This window comes from Tripterygium wilfordii, chromosome 17 (genome assembly GCF_013401445.1).
Source record: "Tripterygium wilfordii isolate XIE 37 chromosome 17, ASM1340144v1, whole genome shotgun sequence".
Taxonomy (NCBI): Eukaryota; Viridiplantae; Streptophyta; class Magnoliopsida; order Celastrales; family Celastraceae; genus Tripterygium; species Tripterygium wilfordii.
The window spans coordinates 12,031,263-12,048,303 of record NC_052248.1 but is presented as its reverse complement, the minus strand read 5'-3'; the positions used below and the strand labels follow the sequence as shown (position 1 = coordinate 12,048,303).

General features: G+C 37.5%; 2 protein-coding genes across 21 annotated transcripts; one reads left to right on the top strand and one right to left on the bottom strand.

Annotated features, from left to right (window-relative positions):
* Window positions 1-3,377: 3,377 nt before the first annotated feature.
* LOC119983086 (protein PELPK1-like) lies at window positions 3,378-3,929 on the bottom strand. The gene has a single exon (XM_038826750.1). The coding sequence runs from the start codon at window positions 3,870-3,872 to the stop codon at window positions 3,516-3,518; it is 357 nt and encodes a 118-aa protein (XP_038682678.1). The 5' UTR covers window positions 3,873-3,929; the 3' UTR covers window positions 3,378-3,515.
* Window positions 3,930-6,011: 2,082 nt separating this feature from the next.
* Window positions 6,012-15,544, top strand: LOC119982140 (serine/arginine-rich splicing factor SC35-like). Of its 20 annotated transcripts, none has more exons than XR_005464287.1 (14): window positions 6,012-6,187; window positions 6,279-6,357; window positions 8,371-8,450; window positions 8,619-8,685; window positions 9,382-9,453; window positions 10,288-10,494; window positions 10,601-10,787; window positions 10,870-10,909; window positions 11,442-11,502; window positions 11,627-11,787; window positions 11,888-13,970; window positions 14,083-14,897; window positions 14,987-15,079; window positions 15,210-15,540. XR_005464287.1 is itself a non-coding variant. In XM_038825348.1 (9 exons), the coding sequence occupies exons 1-8, from the start codon at window positions 6,112-6,114 to the stop codon at window positions 10,873-10,875; spliced, it is 774 nt and encodes a 257-aa protein (XP_038681276.1). In that variant the 5' UTR covers window positions 6,012-6,111; the 3' UTR covers window positions 10,876-10,918; window positions 11,322-11,404. The 20 variants fall into 20 exon arrangements, 2 of the variants coding, with proteins under 2 accessions (XP_038681276.1, XP_038681277.1); XR_005464284.1 differs by having other exon boundaries at window positions 10,870-10,918; XR_005464288.1 differs by having other exon boundaries at window positions 10,870-10,918; window positions 11,352-11,787; window positions 11,888-13,435; window positions 13,602-13,970.
* The last annotated feature ends 1,497 nt before the right edge of the window (window positions 15,545-17,041 follow it).

Genomic DNA, 17,041 nt, shown 5'->3' with positions numbered 1-17,041 from the left:
GATACCACAAACCTCAGTGCTTCTGTGTCTGCAGTAGGAGGTAATGAAAATTTACATTCTGCTTGGATATTTGACACAGGTGCTACTAATCATGTAACTTGTTTACTGGAGCATTTTCACACATATAGGAGAGTGCATAACTCTTTTGTTACTTTGCCTAATGGGACTAGACAGGAGATAAGTCACATAGGAGATGTTAGATTAAAAGGAAACATTACCTTAACAGGAGTCTTGCTAGTTAAAGGTTTCAGGTTTAATTTGATTGCTGCAAACAAAATTGTAACAAACCGTGACTGTGCATTGGTGTTCACCCATAATTCTTGCTATTTGCAGGACTTAATCACTTTGAGGAAAATTGGGATGGGAACCATGCATGAAGGTCTATACTACTTACTTGAAGAAATGAAGCCTAGGAGGAATATTTTGATGAAAGTGAATTCTGTAGTTAAGGATGATTTTTGGCATAAGAGACTTGGCCATCCCTCTACCAAGGTTTCTGAGATGCTAGGGAGTGATTTCATAGGAAAATGTCAGAATTGTGATGTTTGTACGTTGGCAAAGATGAAGAGGAAACCTTTTGTAATTAGCCAAACTAGGAGTTTGATTATATTTGATCTAGTTCATGTGGACATATGGGGTCCCAACAATGTAATGTCTTTTGATGGATATAAGTATTTTATAACACTGGTTGATGATTTTAGTAGACATACCTGGATCTACTTGATGAATTCTAAATCTGAAGCAGGAAAATGCATCCAAACTTTCAACAGTTATGTTAAAAATCAATTCAATACTAAAATCAAAATGATTAGATCAGATAATGGTTTGGAGTTCAATATGATAGATTTCTATGATAGAGAAGGCATTGTACATCAAAAAAACTTGTCCCTACACCCCTCAACAAAATGGTATTGTTGAGAGAAAACACCAACACATATTGAATGTTGCTAGAGCTATTAAGATTGAATCAGGTCTGTCTGAACAGTTCTGGAGTACTTGTATACAAACTACAGTTCACCTCATTAATAGACTTCCCACAAGAGTATTAGATAAAAAGACTCCTTTCCATATCCTTTATAATAAAGAACCAGATTATAATTCATTGAAGGTTTTTGGTTGTCTGTGTTATGCAAAAATCCTTAGACATCAACACTCAAAATTTGACAGTAGAGCTAGACCTTGTGTTTTTATAGGATATCCAATTAACGTCAAGGGGTACAAGTTATTAGATATGGAATCCAATGAAGTATTTGTGTCTAGGGATGTTAAATTCATTGAAGATAGATTTCCTTTTAAGGAGACAGGAAGTTGTCTACCAAGTACAAGTGCACAGAGTGAAGATTTACAAGTCACAGAATCTCTTACCATTGACCCTCCTACAAACAACATGACTAAGAGATTGAGAAAGACACCTGAGTATCTAAAACAATATGATTGTAATGCAATGATCAAACATAAATCTGAAATAGATAAACCTACACATCATTCTCATCACATGCATTCTGTCCATTATGAACATTTTATAGCAGCTATCTGTTCTAGTCATGAACCTAAAAATTATCCTGATGCGTCTAAGAATCCTGCATGGTGTGAAGCTATGGACAGTGAGATTAATGCCTTAAATGAGAACAACACTTGGACAGTTGTTCCCCTACCTAAAGGAAGGAAGGCAATTGGGTCCAAATGGATATATAAAATCAAATACCACCCTGATGGTACAGTTGAGAGATACAAAGCTCGCTTAGTAGCTCAAGGCTATAGTCAAACCTTAGGATTTGACTATCAAGAAACCTTTGCTCCTGTGGTTAAAATGACCACAGTTAGAACCTTCTTGGCTATTGTTGCTTCACATAATTGGTACATGCATCATATAGATGTGCATAATGCTTTTCTTAATGGTGATTTAAGTGAAGAAGTTTATATGAGAATGCCTCCAGGATATCAAACTCATACTCCTGAATATGTTTGCAAATTAAACAAATCTCTCTATGGACTTAAACAAGCCTCTAGACAGTGGAATATAAAATGCAAAGAAGCTTTACTCAAATTTGGTTTTAAACAATCAAAATCTGACTATTCCTTGTTTGTTTATTCAAGGCATTCCTTTACAGTCTTACTTCTTTTATATGTGGATGACATGGCTTTAGGAAGTGATAGCTTAGAACTGTTACAGGAAGTCAAAGATTACATAGGCAGCTGTTTCAAAATTAAAGACTTGGGAAATTTAAAATATTTTTTAGGATTGGAAATTGATCATACTAACAATGGCATGACTATATGCCAAAGAAAATATATATTGGATTTGCTTGTGGATTCTGGTTTCAGGGATTGCAGCTCTGTTACCACTCCTATGGACACCAATACAAGATTATCAAACCATCAAGGAGAATTACTGGATGATCCTATGATGTACAGAAGGTTAATTGGAAAGCTCATCTACTTATCTTTGACAAGACCAGACATCAACTTTACTGTGAATTATCTCAGTCAATACATGAAAACTCCTACTGATATTCATCTTCAAGCAGCTCATAGAGTTTTGAGGTATCTCAAGGGCAGCTATAATCAGTCTTTATTCTATCCTGCCAAGACAAACTTGAAGATTGAGGCCTACTGTGATGCAAACTGGGCTGCTTGTCAAGACTCCAGAAGGTCTACAACTGGTTTTAACATAATGCTGGGAGGAGCTCTCATCGCCTGGAAATCTAAAAAGCAGCAGACGGTCTCACGTTCATCTGCAGAAGCAGAATATAGAAGCATGGCTTCTGTAACCAGTGAATTGGTTTGGTTGAACACCTTACTGCATGACATGAAACATTCAGTGACCAAACCAATTCCTCTTTACTGTGACAGCCAAGCTGCAATATACATAGCTACCAACCCAGTTTTCCATGAGAGGACCAAACACATCGAAATCGATTGTCATTTTATTAGAGAAAAGGTGGAGAAGCGCCTCATTGATCTACATCATATTCGCACCACCTATCAGCCTGCTGATCTCTTCACAAAGCCAATGTCAGCAACTCAGTTACAAGCTTTTATGTACAAACTCAACGTGTTGAATCACCACGTTGAGCTTGCGGGGGAGTGTTAGGATTTCTGTCTTCATTTCTCTACGATGCCGTTTTATGTCTTCCAACGACGACGCCGTTCTGTAACTTTTTCTTTATTACCGTTGTCATTTATTTTATCTTTATTTTTTGAGTTTTGTATTGTCTGACAAGAAGACCGTTTGTCATCTTGTCAAGACTGAGGATATATACTCTGGTTTGTTCCGCTGCTTGACTTAAGCAATTTCAGTATTGTGTAATCTTTCTCTGATCAATGAAACAAAGCCTTTATTCTTCTTGATCTATTCCAGTTTATTTACATAATACACATATATGAAGTGCATAAAGAATAAAAGGAGCTATAACAATGCTCACACACACAAACTAAGCGACAAGACGCATATATGGTATACACACCAAACAACAAAAATAACAAATGTGCATCAAATGCACAGCTGAAGCTTCTCAAGGGCTTGTAGTAGCAGGTGGTGGAGAGAAGAATGGAATGGAGGGAATGGTAGTGGGAATGTTGGGAATAGAAGGAATGCTTGGCAATGGTGGAAATGTGACCTTTGGAAGAGTAGGCATGTTGGGGATACTAGGAAGTGGAGGCAGAGATGGTTGTGTAGTTGGAAGAGTTGGTATTGTGGGTTGTGGCAGTGATGGAATTGTTGGTATTGTGGGTTGTGGCAGAGATGGAATAGTTGGCAGAGGAGGCAAATTTGGTATCTGCAGAAGATTTCGAGCCGCCAGGCCGCCATCGATGCTGCAAAATGCAAATGCAATGAAGAAAGCCATCAAGGAGTACTTGCAACAGGCCATCTCTGTATTTACTAGATATTATTGTTTTTCCTTAACTAATCTCTTCTTTCAAGCTCTGGTGGTGAGAATAGGCTTGAAGCTTTGTCTATTTATATATAGAGAGAGTTGGAGATGTGTGTGAGGTTGGTGAGTTGGTAGCTTAATTAGTCATGTATGGTTAGCAAAGCATAACAAGTCATCTGGGGTTTTTTTGTTAGTTCACCTTTTTTTTAGTCATTACGGTATAAACAAGTCAAGATGTAGTTTGCCAATTGTCTTATTGGTTATCTACATACCATTCAAATTAACCAATTAGATATTAGTGACATCAAAGTAGCTTTGACCTTGATTAGGGCGAAGGCATGACAAAATATGAGGTTGGGTTGCAGGGGCGGATAAAGAATTTTATGTCATGGTGGGCAAAGCTAAAAGGGGTCCAAGGGTAGTGTCCGAATTTTTTTTTTGGTTATATATTAATTACATATTTGAAAGTACGAAAAATAACACTAAAAAATCAAATATTTATAAAATAAGATAATTAATAATTGTCGCATGTCTTTTAATCACGAGCATGGTTTTTTACAACAAGTGGGGTCTAAATTGAAAATTCATAGGGTTTTTTTCCGTTATTTAGGGTGTGTTTTTAAAAAATAAAACACATTCCGCTACAAAAGAAGCTCCTATACGGAGTTTTAGCCTGCGGATCCGTTCATTTGGTGCAACCGTGCAGTTCCGTTACACTAAACACACGGTTATGTTGGAAAATTTGCGGTCAACCATAGTTTGACCTAAATTTAATGACTAATGAATGAGAGTCATAGAATAATAATTGATTGGTCTTAATCTTCAATATGAAGAGAAGATTTTGAAGTTTAATTTAGTCCAAAACTATTTTTCGATTGAATGAAAATTGACTCCAAAATAGTCATGTTAATCATGAAGAATAAAGTGCAATAAGTGTGTGTATAAGAATCCCAAGGATAATGGCTGGTGGTTGAACGTCCTGGTCAATTGCAGGCCCGAAAATCAGTGATAGTGCACTGATTTTTATAGGCTGGTGGTTGCTGGGCTCTCCTATATAAGGAGAGCTTAGCAGCAAGTCTCAAACACACCACAACATTCATTCTTCTTTCTTTCTACCTGTCTGTGTTCTACACTCTGAGAGTGCTGTTTATAAGAGGTTCGATTGAGTCCACCAGTATTGTTGTGCTGCTTACTCGTGCTGTGGAGTGTTGTATCTTGGGAAGAGATTGTCCGGAAAGCAGAAGCATCAATTGGCTGAGACAAATTCTCTTTAAGAATATTCGTTACGACGTGCCTCGCTCCCTCATCTCCTGTCCAGCTATTAAGACGGTTTTGGCATTTTTAATTTAAGCATTTGTTACTGTGGTCATATATGTTACCGTAATTGTTAAGCTTGCAATCTGTTATGTTACTGTTATTATAAAACAGTATCTATTAATATTGCCTGCAACATGTTATGTTACTGCTATTATAAAACAGTATCTATTAATACTTGTGTTACTTCACTGTTGTTCATGCAATATAATTGTTACTAAACTTGTTTATGCATGCAATTATACAACAAGTATATCTATGGTATATGTGGGCTTCGCGACTGCGCTGATCATGTTGGAACAGAAATCATGACTGTTGCTTATTATAACTATCAATCTATCATGAAGTCCAAGATGTTCATTCTTCAATAACCAAGCTAGGATCCCATAATGTCGATATTTGTTTCTGATAAAATTAATTAAAATAATAGAATATTAGCATATCTAAATAGTAAACCAATTCAAGCGCTAAGAGCACTCACAATGGAAGCTTTTTGCATGACCATGATGACAAAAAATGAATTTTGCTGGGCCGATATACAATAATTCATATACAATAATTCATACTCTAATGGTATGATTGTGCTGGTCTCTTTTTATTATCCCATGGACGTGCGCTTGACTGGGCCCCACAATGTGTACACACATTAAAATAATAGAATATATTAGTATATATCTAAATAATAAATCGATTTAAGCTCTAAAGATCAATAATGATGGCTCGCGGTCAAAACACAATGGGCAGTTACGGTAATTAAATAGAAGTAGCGGGGTAATTGCGGATCATCTCTGAATATTAGCAAAAGCCCGAACCGACCTGCTAGGTCCTTCTTCACGAAAGTTCTCAGACCCTGAGCCACTTAACAGCCACATACAACAAACCCTAACCCTAAGCTTCTCTCTCACCGAGCATTGAAGAAATCATGTCTCACTTTGGGAGGTCCGGCCCTCCTGACATCACTGACACCTACTCTCTTCTCGTCCTCAACATCACCTTCCGTATATTCGTTAACCCTCTCTGTGTGCGTAATGCATATATTTTGTACCAAGCTGCTTGTATGTATCTGATTTTGACGGATGCGAATAATAGGTACAACTGCGGACGATCTGTTTCCACTTTTTGACAAGTATGGCAAGGTTGTTGATATATTCATCCCTAGAGATCGAAGGTTCGTACGCGCCTTTTTTTTTGTTCTTCTTATGAATTCGTTTCTCCTTTTGAGATGTTTAGAAATCCCTTTCGGTTCGTTTCGATTTGATAGAAGGAAGAATAAAAAAGCATACACGGAGATTTTAGTTCCCTGTCTATTGTTTTAATTTTTGTATGACTTGCATTTCTGTTATTTTGATGAACCTTATTCTGGAATTAGGTGACTTGAGACACGGGATTTTTTTTGGGTCCATTTGTTTCAATTCAAATTGGGATTGATGGTTAAATATGGCATTTTTCGCTTTGTCAATCAGACTTCAAGTATGTTAGGGTTGGTCAGCATCGTATTCAATTTTATTATTATTTATGGGATCACAAATAACTTATAGTCTCAAACCATGACTAGTCTATTTCTGATCAATGTTTGTTTTAATATATGTTTATTTTTATGGACCCATTATAATATTATATAGTTCTTAAGTTGAAGAAGTTTCATAAAATTGTTGAAGAAGTTACCCCACATCAACAACTATTTCCCTATTTACTGGCCTGAACTGTTGTTAAAAGCGAGAAGTGCACAAAGGCGCACGACCCATTAAACGCCCAAGGCGCATGCCCGACCGAAGCTAGGCGCAATTTTTCTTTAAATATAAATAAATATATAGACATGTCAATAAATATATATAAATTTATTATATAATAATCACATATTAGTTTATTATTTTTAATACCTTAGTGGAGATATGTCAATAAATTAGACACTAAAAAATACACATGTCATAATAGAGATTGTTTTCAAAATCTGCACTGTTAAGAAGTAATGTAGAATTCATATGCTTTTGACACCTCTATTAAGCTTTTGACACCTGTATTTTTAAACTACTAAAGCTTTTGACACCTGTATTTTTAGACAACTAAAGCTTTTGACACTAAAAAACACCCAACTTACCTGTTTTTAGCCTAGGTGCATGCCCGGCTCGACTGCACCTGGTCTGAGCCTCTGAGGCGTGCGCCTAGGCCACTCCTGTCTAAAGACAGGCATTTAAGGCTAGGCGAGGCAGTCAGGGTGCGGTGCGCCTCGCCGGGCACGCCTAGGCGCACACTTGGTGACAACACTGTGGCCTCTTGAGGGGAAGAGGAAATTGATAATCTTTATTAGAAAATGATATCCTTTAAATTATGTTTTTTTAAAGTCTCAAAGAATGTTTTCCTTTCAATTAAGTCTTTTTTTTAAGTTATCATTTTGTTCTTGGTCAGTTAGGTTTAGGAATCCTAATGTTTGCTTAAATGAATGGTTGTAAACCTCTATTTAAAGGCTTGCTTGCCTAATAAATAAAAAAATAGAGTTTTTATGCAAAATTTTTATAGGAGAGAGGCTGAGAGGGGAAGATGAGTTTATCCAAACTACATGAAAGATTAAGGGGAATTTTAATTCAACTTAGAAGCTTAAGCTTCTGTTCTTGTTTGCAGAAAGTTGTGTTTCAGTTTTAAAAAATATAGAAAAGAGTGTTATTCCTGACCTTCCTTATTTCTAACTTCTGTCTGCCCCATTTCATTGCACGATCTACAAACCCAAAACCCCACCACTAGGGCTGTCTTTCGGAGTTAAGAGTTTAAAAACCACATCACATCTTGGTAGAATTAATACGCGAAGCATACTTAACTTTTGTTCCTTAAAAAGCGAACACTTGATAAGTTGATTATGTAATTTGCCTAGTTGAAAGGGGAGGCACTTGTCAGAGAGAACCACCTAGAGTGAAAATGCTGAGCTTGATTCCCTTTGTTGTGCGGTTGTTGTCGATCCTGCTGAAAGATCCCATTTTAGTCCGCTGTAAGCTAGTTAGCTTTCTCAGGCTTGCTAAGTAGATTTGAGGGATCCATGTTTGCTTAATCAATATTGAACATTTTATTTTGGATATTTATGCTCATTTAGGAGAAGCATTTCATGGAAATTTGTCGTTGTAGTGGTTGTTTCTGTAATGCATTTTTGTTAAATTTATGTTACTATTTTGAAAGTTACCTTGTGTTTTAGGTCTGGTGATTCGCGAGGATTTGCATTTGTGCGCTACAAGTATGCGGACGAAGCACAAAAGGCTGTGGAGAGGCTAGATGGTGCGACTCTAAATTTCTCTTATTGCAGTTGGCAGTTGCATGTTTAAGTGGTGTTATCATTTTTCCTTTTCTGCTCTAGGATTATTTTATTTTTAATTTCATTATTGTCTATGGGACTTTGTACTTTTGTAGTCTTTACTTGGCACCTCTGTCCTTTTGTTTTTTCAGGGAGAGTTGTTGATGGTCGGGAGATAGTAGTTCAATTCGCCAAATATGGACCTAATGCAGAGAAGATGTGAGTTTTAATGACAGCTCCATTATTTATTTTCTTACGGCATTTGTTTACTGGCTAAAGGAGTATTTCTTTCTTTGATGTATACTTGGAGTATTTGATAGGTTTGGTGGTGATGGACTCACTGGACTTCTGTTTGAACAATGGCTCCGTTGTCTACCAAAAACTGACTGCAACCCCCCTCCCCTGATTTCTTTTGTTCAATAGATCTATCTATTGTAGATTTGTAGTGATTGTCATTAGCATTACCTTTGGTCATTGGAAGGAGTCCTAGTTAAAAATTAATCTACTGTTCTTGATGCCTTCCTTATCATGAATTTTCAAGCTTGGAACTTGGGGATACTGATTTTTTGATAGAGTTGCTTATTCAGTTACTTGGTCATCTCATAAATATTGCCATTCGGATTTTTTGAACCTTTTATTCCTTGTTTAAAGAATTTGCTTATACAATCGGTGAATGGTGGTTAATGATGGATACATTAGCATTGTTTTCTGGAATTTGAATTTCATGTTCTTTTTGCTTCCCTAATTTGTGTTGTTTGTGTAGCTTTACTGGAAGAAGCAATTTGTAATTTGTGCACTGAATATTGGTTTTATGTAGCATTGCTTGTCTATTTGTGTGGTCATCTCATAAATAGTAGCTTCTGTTTCCTCGTGACCTTCATTTACCAATTAGTTTATTTTTGTCCTTATTTTCAGTCAAAAAGGAAGGATTGTTGAATCATTTCCTAGATCAAAATACAGTTCAAGAAGTCGCAGCCCTCGAAAAAGGTATGCTTTTCTTTTTATGCTTCCCTTTCATTGTGGGAAGCAGTGGTTGACATATGTGTAGGCCTGTGCTCCCAAGTTCGAGTCCCTTAATCTGCCACTTATGTAAAGAATTTTTTTCCTTTAATTGTTGCTGGTTGCGCTCAAATGGTGTTATCAAGGAGATTCATACTCCTGAATTCTGATACAACATAGTTTTGGGCACTGGAGTGTGTTGAATTTTTTCCCATAACCTGGTGGAGGATGGAGGAATGAAATGGCCTTTTATCTGATTGCTAAATGAAGTGGCTTTTATCTTTGTTCAATGAATGATATAATTTTTTTTCACCTTCCAAAATATTTCCACAGAAAATGCGTCTTATGAATATGATCATATATAATGTGGATGCGCAAATTGTTATTTTCAACTTGTGGCTACTAACTTCGTTTGAAGCCATCATTTTTTTTTAGTTATTGATTCCGTGCACTATAACTGAACAAATTAGTTCAAAGAACGTGAGCTTGAGCTAATTCATCATTTAAAATAGTAAAGTTTAAATGGAAAATCAAGACCTTGTATATTGGAAAAGCAAGACCTTGTATGGATTTGATATTAATCTGTGCTGTCATGTTGTTTATTTTCAGTAAATTAGATTACAATATATTTATAAGTATTTGCATGATCTTCAGTTGAAAAAAAAACCCCTTCTGCAGCTAGATTTATGATCTTTCAGTTGAAAACAATTAGAATATGTTTATGGAATATTATGATGATGGTTATAAAACATGTAGCTAGATTTCTTCTCCTAGATTTCCCAGTTGCATTTTGGGAGGAAAACTGACTTTTGGGCCTGTTAGATACCGAGATGACTACAGGGACAGGGATTACAGGAGGAGAAGTCGCAGCAGAAGCTATGATAGGCATGATCGTGACCGACATCGTGGAAGGGTTGGGGATGGTCGCCGCCGTAGCAGGAGTCGAAGTGCAAGCCCTGATTACTCTAGGGGCCGCGGAAGAGGCCGGTATGATGAGGACCGACGTAGTGCTAGTCGGTCAATGGATAGGTTGTTGACTCTGTTTATTACTTCAGTAACATCATTTGAAGTTGTATCATTTTTACATCTGTATTTCTTGCTTCCTTTTTCCTGATGCTCTCTGTTTTAATCATAGTGCCTCCCCTGCTAGCCGTGATCGAAGTCCTCTCAGGAGCCCTTCCCCTCGCAGGACTCATCCTTCTAGGGATGAGAGCCCTGAGAAACGCAGTCTCAATGGACATTCTCCCAATCCTCATAGTGCATCTCCAAGACATCGACCTGCTGTTTCCCGAAGCCCGTCTCCCCAGAATTCTGATGCTGATGTGAGTAGAGATACCTCATATTTTCACTGTTCTTACAGTTGCTAATTGATAATTTTATTACTCGCTTTCACTTTTTACGCAGGAGTAACTCTTGCGTGATGCGGGGAGATCGTGGAGGCATGGTCAGCAATGTATATCTTTTGGCTAGTCGCAGTTATTTGTCATTTGATCATCTTGTGTTTCTGATCAGAAATTTAGATTTTTGGTATTGGTAGGGGCTAGTGCTCCGGTTTTACTATTTTTATGTGGAACCTTATTGCTCTAGTTACTGGAGTCTGTCTGGTATGTGTGGACGTAATAGTTGTAGGTTGGAATCCTACTATCCTCAGGGGGTTTTACGTTGAGACTGCTGTAGTTTTACTAGGTTTCTTCTTCGTTTTTTTTTTTTCTGTTTCCTGGTTGAGTTTAGTTTCTTTATGTTCTGATTTCTATTCTATCTGGATGACATCTTTTGAAAACATATGACATTTTTTATTGATCTAGCTTTCAAATTGGAATCGTGATATCTCAAACCATTTATTGGATTTTTTATAGTTCTGTTCAAGGCAATTTGACTCCTGGCAGATGTACACAAATGTTGGTATTTGGCTATTGTGGCTGTCGATGCTGTTTGTAAAACATAATGCATGATCGTGACTGTGATGCTGATTATAGGGGTGTGCTGATTTCTCTGGAGAATTGATAACTAATTTTCATTTTCTGATCTGAGTATTGGGTAAGATATAGCCAACAACTTCTGATTTCCTGGAAAAAAATGTTGTCATTCAGGTGTATTATATTTATCTGATTAACTTGTGGTCTTTGTTGATTCTGAATATGTCTGTCCTGAAATATTTTAGTTGTTGCTGTGATGATGTGAATGGTGGACACAAGGTGTACGTGTCGCTTTGGCTGTAGCTAGGCCGCATATGTGGTGGGCCTGTGATTCAGTAAATTTGATGCGGATGCATAATATGAATTGTAATAATACTGAACTTCGCTGCTGCACTTATCAAACATGGTAACAGTTTCTGTTTGATTATTTGTTTGGGGTGTTGATTAGACTTGAGCACATTTAACCCCCGGCATGTGAAGTTTATAACTTATTTTACTTAATGTAGTGACAGTAGCTGTGACGTAGCAGCTGTTGCCTTTCTGTTGTGTGAAATGTGGGTTCGTGGGTATTTTGAAGTACCATTGAATAAGCACTTGTACCGGGCTGTTGCTGCCCTTGCCCCTTCGTGCTGGTGTCAGATTGGAGATTGTTCTAGCAATTTTGGTAACTGATGATGACTCTGTAGCTGTGTTACTGGCTTGCGGTCAAATAAAAAGAACTGATTTGATGTGTACGGTTGCTGTGCAAATTTAAGCTGCTGAGGATATCTAGTGCTCTTTTCTACTGTCAGAAGTCGTCATGAGGGTTTGCATACAAACACAATATAAAGAAGTTTTCTGTCATTTCTTTCCTCTTTGGCATGTTCACGTGATGATTATACTAGCTTGTTTTAAGTAGATATACTCTTGCTTTTTCAGGTTTAGCAAATAGAATCGTTTTATTTTATTTTGATTAGTCTCATTTTTCTAGTGGCAGGGTAGGTAGTATTGTAGGTTTGTCCACTTTGGTCCTCCAGTTCTGGGAGCCTTTATGGTGTGATTCTCTATAAATCTTGGATTGTGGGTTACTTTAATTATCATGAATAACACTGGTACATCCTCATTTTCTTTTTTTAAATAGAATTCACCGGTACATCCTTGTTTGCATGGAGTGTGGGAAAGGTGTTTATTGTTGATGTATTTTGCTTGCTTAATTTCTCTGATTATTTATATTCTCTGTTTTCCCATATCCCTGCATATGGGGGTTAGCTAGGAGATTGTTTGTCATCCTAGTGGGTGATCCCTTGCATCTTCGGTTTTGTTAATAGAGTTGGTTCTTCCCTGAATGTGGTGTCAAAACAGTTGAGAAGCGAGAACTGATCTTTTTGTGTGCTCTCTGTTACCTCTTGTGAAAAACTTGCACTTGTCAGTGTTTGACTTCCCTGTTCTCTTTCATCCATCTTCAGTTTTCCATGACTAGCAAAATGCCCGTAACCTTAAAACATGCACTGGCGACCTTTTTTGAGTTAGGAGTGATGTATGCACCCCCTGTAGTTAAGACCTATGGCATTGTTTGACTTTGTATGTGATGGATCATGGATCTTTTTGTGGCTTGAGCTATTGAAGCTAACATTGGCAAAGGGCTGTGCTGTGCGAAATGCGTCGGTTTTTTTTTTTTTAAACGTATCTTGTTTGCCACTATTTTGATTTGTAAATGAAATAGAATTATTTAGAATAGTTGTTTACTCAATTGCTTTGGGATTCTTCCCGTTTCTGATATTGATGCTCTTAACTGCTTCATACTGTTATGTATCATTGCTTTTATTAAAATTCCAATGGTTCCTCATCAAACCTTTCACTAGGAGTGACTGGCTTTTATTAGAACTATTATTCACCATCGATGAGGTGCTTCCCTTCTGCAGTCAGAGTCTATGTAATTTGAAGAAAGAAAAAAAAGGGAGACGATTATGCAGAAAAACGAAGTGGAAATGGAAAGCTATTGAATGTGTTTCTACTCATCAGTAGCTGAGGAGGCTAACATTGTGCTTGAAGAAAGGACAAACTATTAGAACATTGTGAGTTCGGGAGTGATTCGTTGATTCTGAAACTTAAAAGACTGGAGTCGTCCTGGAAAATTTATTTTATATAACATGATAGAGAATGATGTCCCAACTCCCAAGTTTCTGATATATTTCCGCTTGATGACTAATATGGTAACACATACTGTAAACTTGATGCTAGTGCTGTAAACCGTTACGGTTACCATTTGGGGCAAGTGAAATGAGGTATCGAGCATTGCTGCGTTGAGCTACAACAAAGGCTCTAGATGAACAGGAAAGATAAAATTGTTCTAAGAACAATAAAAGCAGGAGCTCCTTGCTCCCGTGCAAACTGTACCTATGCTTCTGCTTCATGATGGTTACTAGCCCAAGAAACCTGAACTGTAAAAGCAGCTTAGCCACCAAACTGAAGTAGATGAACTTTGTTGGTAAATGAAGAACACACAGACTTATGTATTTGGCAAAACCGTCCGACAGATTATCAAATGTACATCAAAACCACATCTTGTTCAGGTTCACCATCTCAACCGCAATAGCATCTGCATTCGAGGTTTGCCACTCTCTCTTTCTGTATTAGCAGTTCTAAATTCTTCTGGTTTCTTGTACTTGGCTAAAATAGATTGTTATTATTGTTGTTGATATTGTCAATCTTCTATGAATAGATGTTTAAAGATTCATTTGCGGATTTACAAGGTAAAGACATGCTCACATGCCAGAAGCAATTTGCTTGGTCTCACATGAGGTTTGTATGCTGACTCATAGATTCTGTTTTTGGCAAAAAGAAGCATTCATTGTGGTTGATTGAAATCATCAAAATTTAAATGCAGGAGATATTAGAATTGTTATATTTGGCAAGATTTACAAGATGATGATCTCATTGGTCATTACCCCCATTTTCTGACAATAAATATTTCCTGCAAGGATCCTTTTTCTAAATACAAACAAATTTCCATATGTATACGTTTTTTGGAATTGAAATTAATGTCAAATGGATGATAACCCATCTGTTCAAGTAGATTTGGAAGTTTAAGTTGATGGTATGCGACTGGAGCAAACTTCACCCACCTCCAAGACAAGAAGAAGATCATAAACCAATCTATGAAGAGGAGAGACCAGTTTTTTGCTCAGATGATGAAATGAAGCATGAAGAATGAGAGATCAAAAGGGATTCTCACCTACAGATTGAGAAATTCAATAATTATTCTTTGTCATCTTTCTATGCCAACCTATTATACAACATGAGCAAGGAAAAGAGCTCCGACACATCGTTCGCGAAGGGTAAGAGAAATTCAAGTGGCAAAGCTTCTAATACGTGTTGCAATATCATTACTTGTGGTGCTGTAGATACAATTGATAGTGTATTGATGTCTACCAAAAAAGATAATAAAGCATCGTCCAAGTCCAATTGGTCTACCATAAACAACAACAATGGTAGCAGCAGCAGGGGCTTGAATCAACAGAGACAAAAGAGTTCTCGGTATATCATCTCATACTTGTTATGGAAGTGCTTTGCCATTCATGCTAAGAATACATGTACAATATTCATTTCTTTTGGGTTTGGTGCAGAAGTTTTGAATCAGAGAAACAACAGCAGAAGGGATTGGGGGAGTCAAAAGTGGTTTCTGCTGCCTACAAGCCAGTGGGCGGACCAACTTGCTCGTAAGTGAACGTCATGATATCTTATCATAATAGCTTCAGAATGACCAGAAGGTCCATTTGTTTGTAATTAAACTGAATTGCATGCTTGTCTCTGTATCAAAATGAGCAACAACTTGATGACAAATTGCAGGCAATGCGGGAAAATATTCAAGCCTGAGAAAATGCATTCACACATGAAGTCCTGCAGGGGAATGAAAGCATTGGCAAAGACTACTGCAGCGACAAAATGATTCCTGATATTTCCTTGCCAACTGAAAATAATGTTTCAGAAGATATTGTGGTTTTTCTATGTTATTAAGGAAAAGATTTTGGTATTTGATATTTCAACCAGAGACCCAATTATGAGAAGCTGAGAGTAGTTTTTCTGATAAACTATATGCTTAAGTTTAAATCACTTCCTCAGTTCCTCTAGAACAATTCTCCAAGAATTTATTATGGAAATGTTAAAGGCAGCTTTGAGATATAGATTCAAGTATGCAACTGGTCAAGAAAAGTTCAATTATGCTGTGGATGTATATGTATGAACAGAAGTCAAAACTAAATGTTATTCTATACCTAATATTTCTGGTCTTATGTTATCTTGACTGAATGACCATGAATAGATTAAACTTGCTGAGTTTCTGGAGTCCATAATGTGGTTGCTGTATATGGTACTTCAGTGCTTGTGGTTCAAACTTTGAAGTATGAGTTCTTACTTCATCCATTTCAGAGATGATCAATGCGGAAAAATGTTGATATAAAATTAGAGATCAAAAGTTCAAAACCTAGAGACAAACATAGTTTTTTTTTTTTTTTTTTAAATAGCGATTTGGGGAGGGATAAGATTCGAACCCACGACCTAATGGGTGATCTCTTACATGTAATGTGATTGCCATTCAACCAACGGCTCACTTGCATACACAACCATAGTTGAGAGGAAGAGTCTGCAAGGGTACATTTTTCTTATGGGCCTATGGAGGCTTTTTTATTTTGGTTGGCTTAGTATACATATCATATAGGAGTCTGGTATATTTTTTCATTGGTGCTCCGATTAAAGGTTTTACATTATTGCAATGTTAGGGATGAAAGAGAGATGGTGTTTATGTGTAAGATTTTGTTTGTACTAAGTTGCACTTGCACACCAGGTGTTGAATCGTCTGTTGTCTTTCTTTAATTGAAGTGTTTCTGCTTTTCTTTGGATCAACGTGGTGTATTTTGTTGCTATGACATCAGAACACTATATATGTATCTCTTTGGTTCTAGCTCTTGATTCTCAACTCGCATTTACATGCAACAGTTTTGCTGTGTTAGTCTTGCTATAATGAGTCTCGAGTGCTGGGTACTGGTGGTCGTCTTGATGATTCTTTTGGAGAAATATATCTATAATCTGCTGGCTTATTTGCAGGCCAATGTGCAGCCTGAGCGATGTTTCTAGTAAGGTTTGGCGGCGGCAATGGTGGACCCATCTTCCTCTGCAGATCCATTATAGTTGTTGCGACATGAACCGTGATGCTCTTGTCCCTCTCCTCTGCCGCGGCCATTCCGGCATGCCAAAAGAGAGCTTGTCAAAGCGTCATTCTGTGTTGGTTAGTGATGAATAAAACTCCCACATCGCTAAATAATTGTAAATGTGTACAATTTATAAGCGCTCAAGAATCGATGTTGTAGCGTCGAGCCTGGTAGCGGGGGCTTGTGACCCAAGTGGGGACCTTAAGGTGTTGGGACATTTCCTAAGCCCATATAATCGGGCTCGTGGTTGGCTCTTCACTGGCTTGCCCGTTCCAAGCTAGGAGTTGGCCCATGGAACTCATGTGAAGACATGTGGTTTCATGGGCCTTAGAGTGGGAGGGAACGCGTGAGGCTGGTTTCACAGAGCAACGATGACTCCCCTCTCTTAGCAGTGGAAGGATAGCAGGCCGGTGCCACCAGGGCCCAATATGAATAGATGGGCTGTGGCTTAATTGGACCAACACTTTTTTGAAA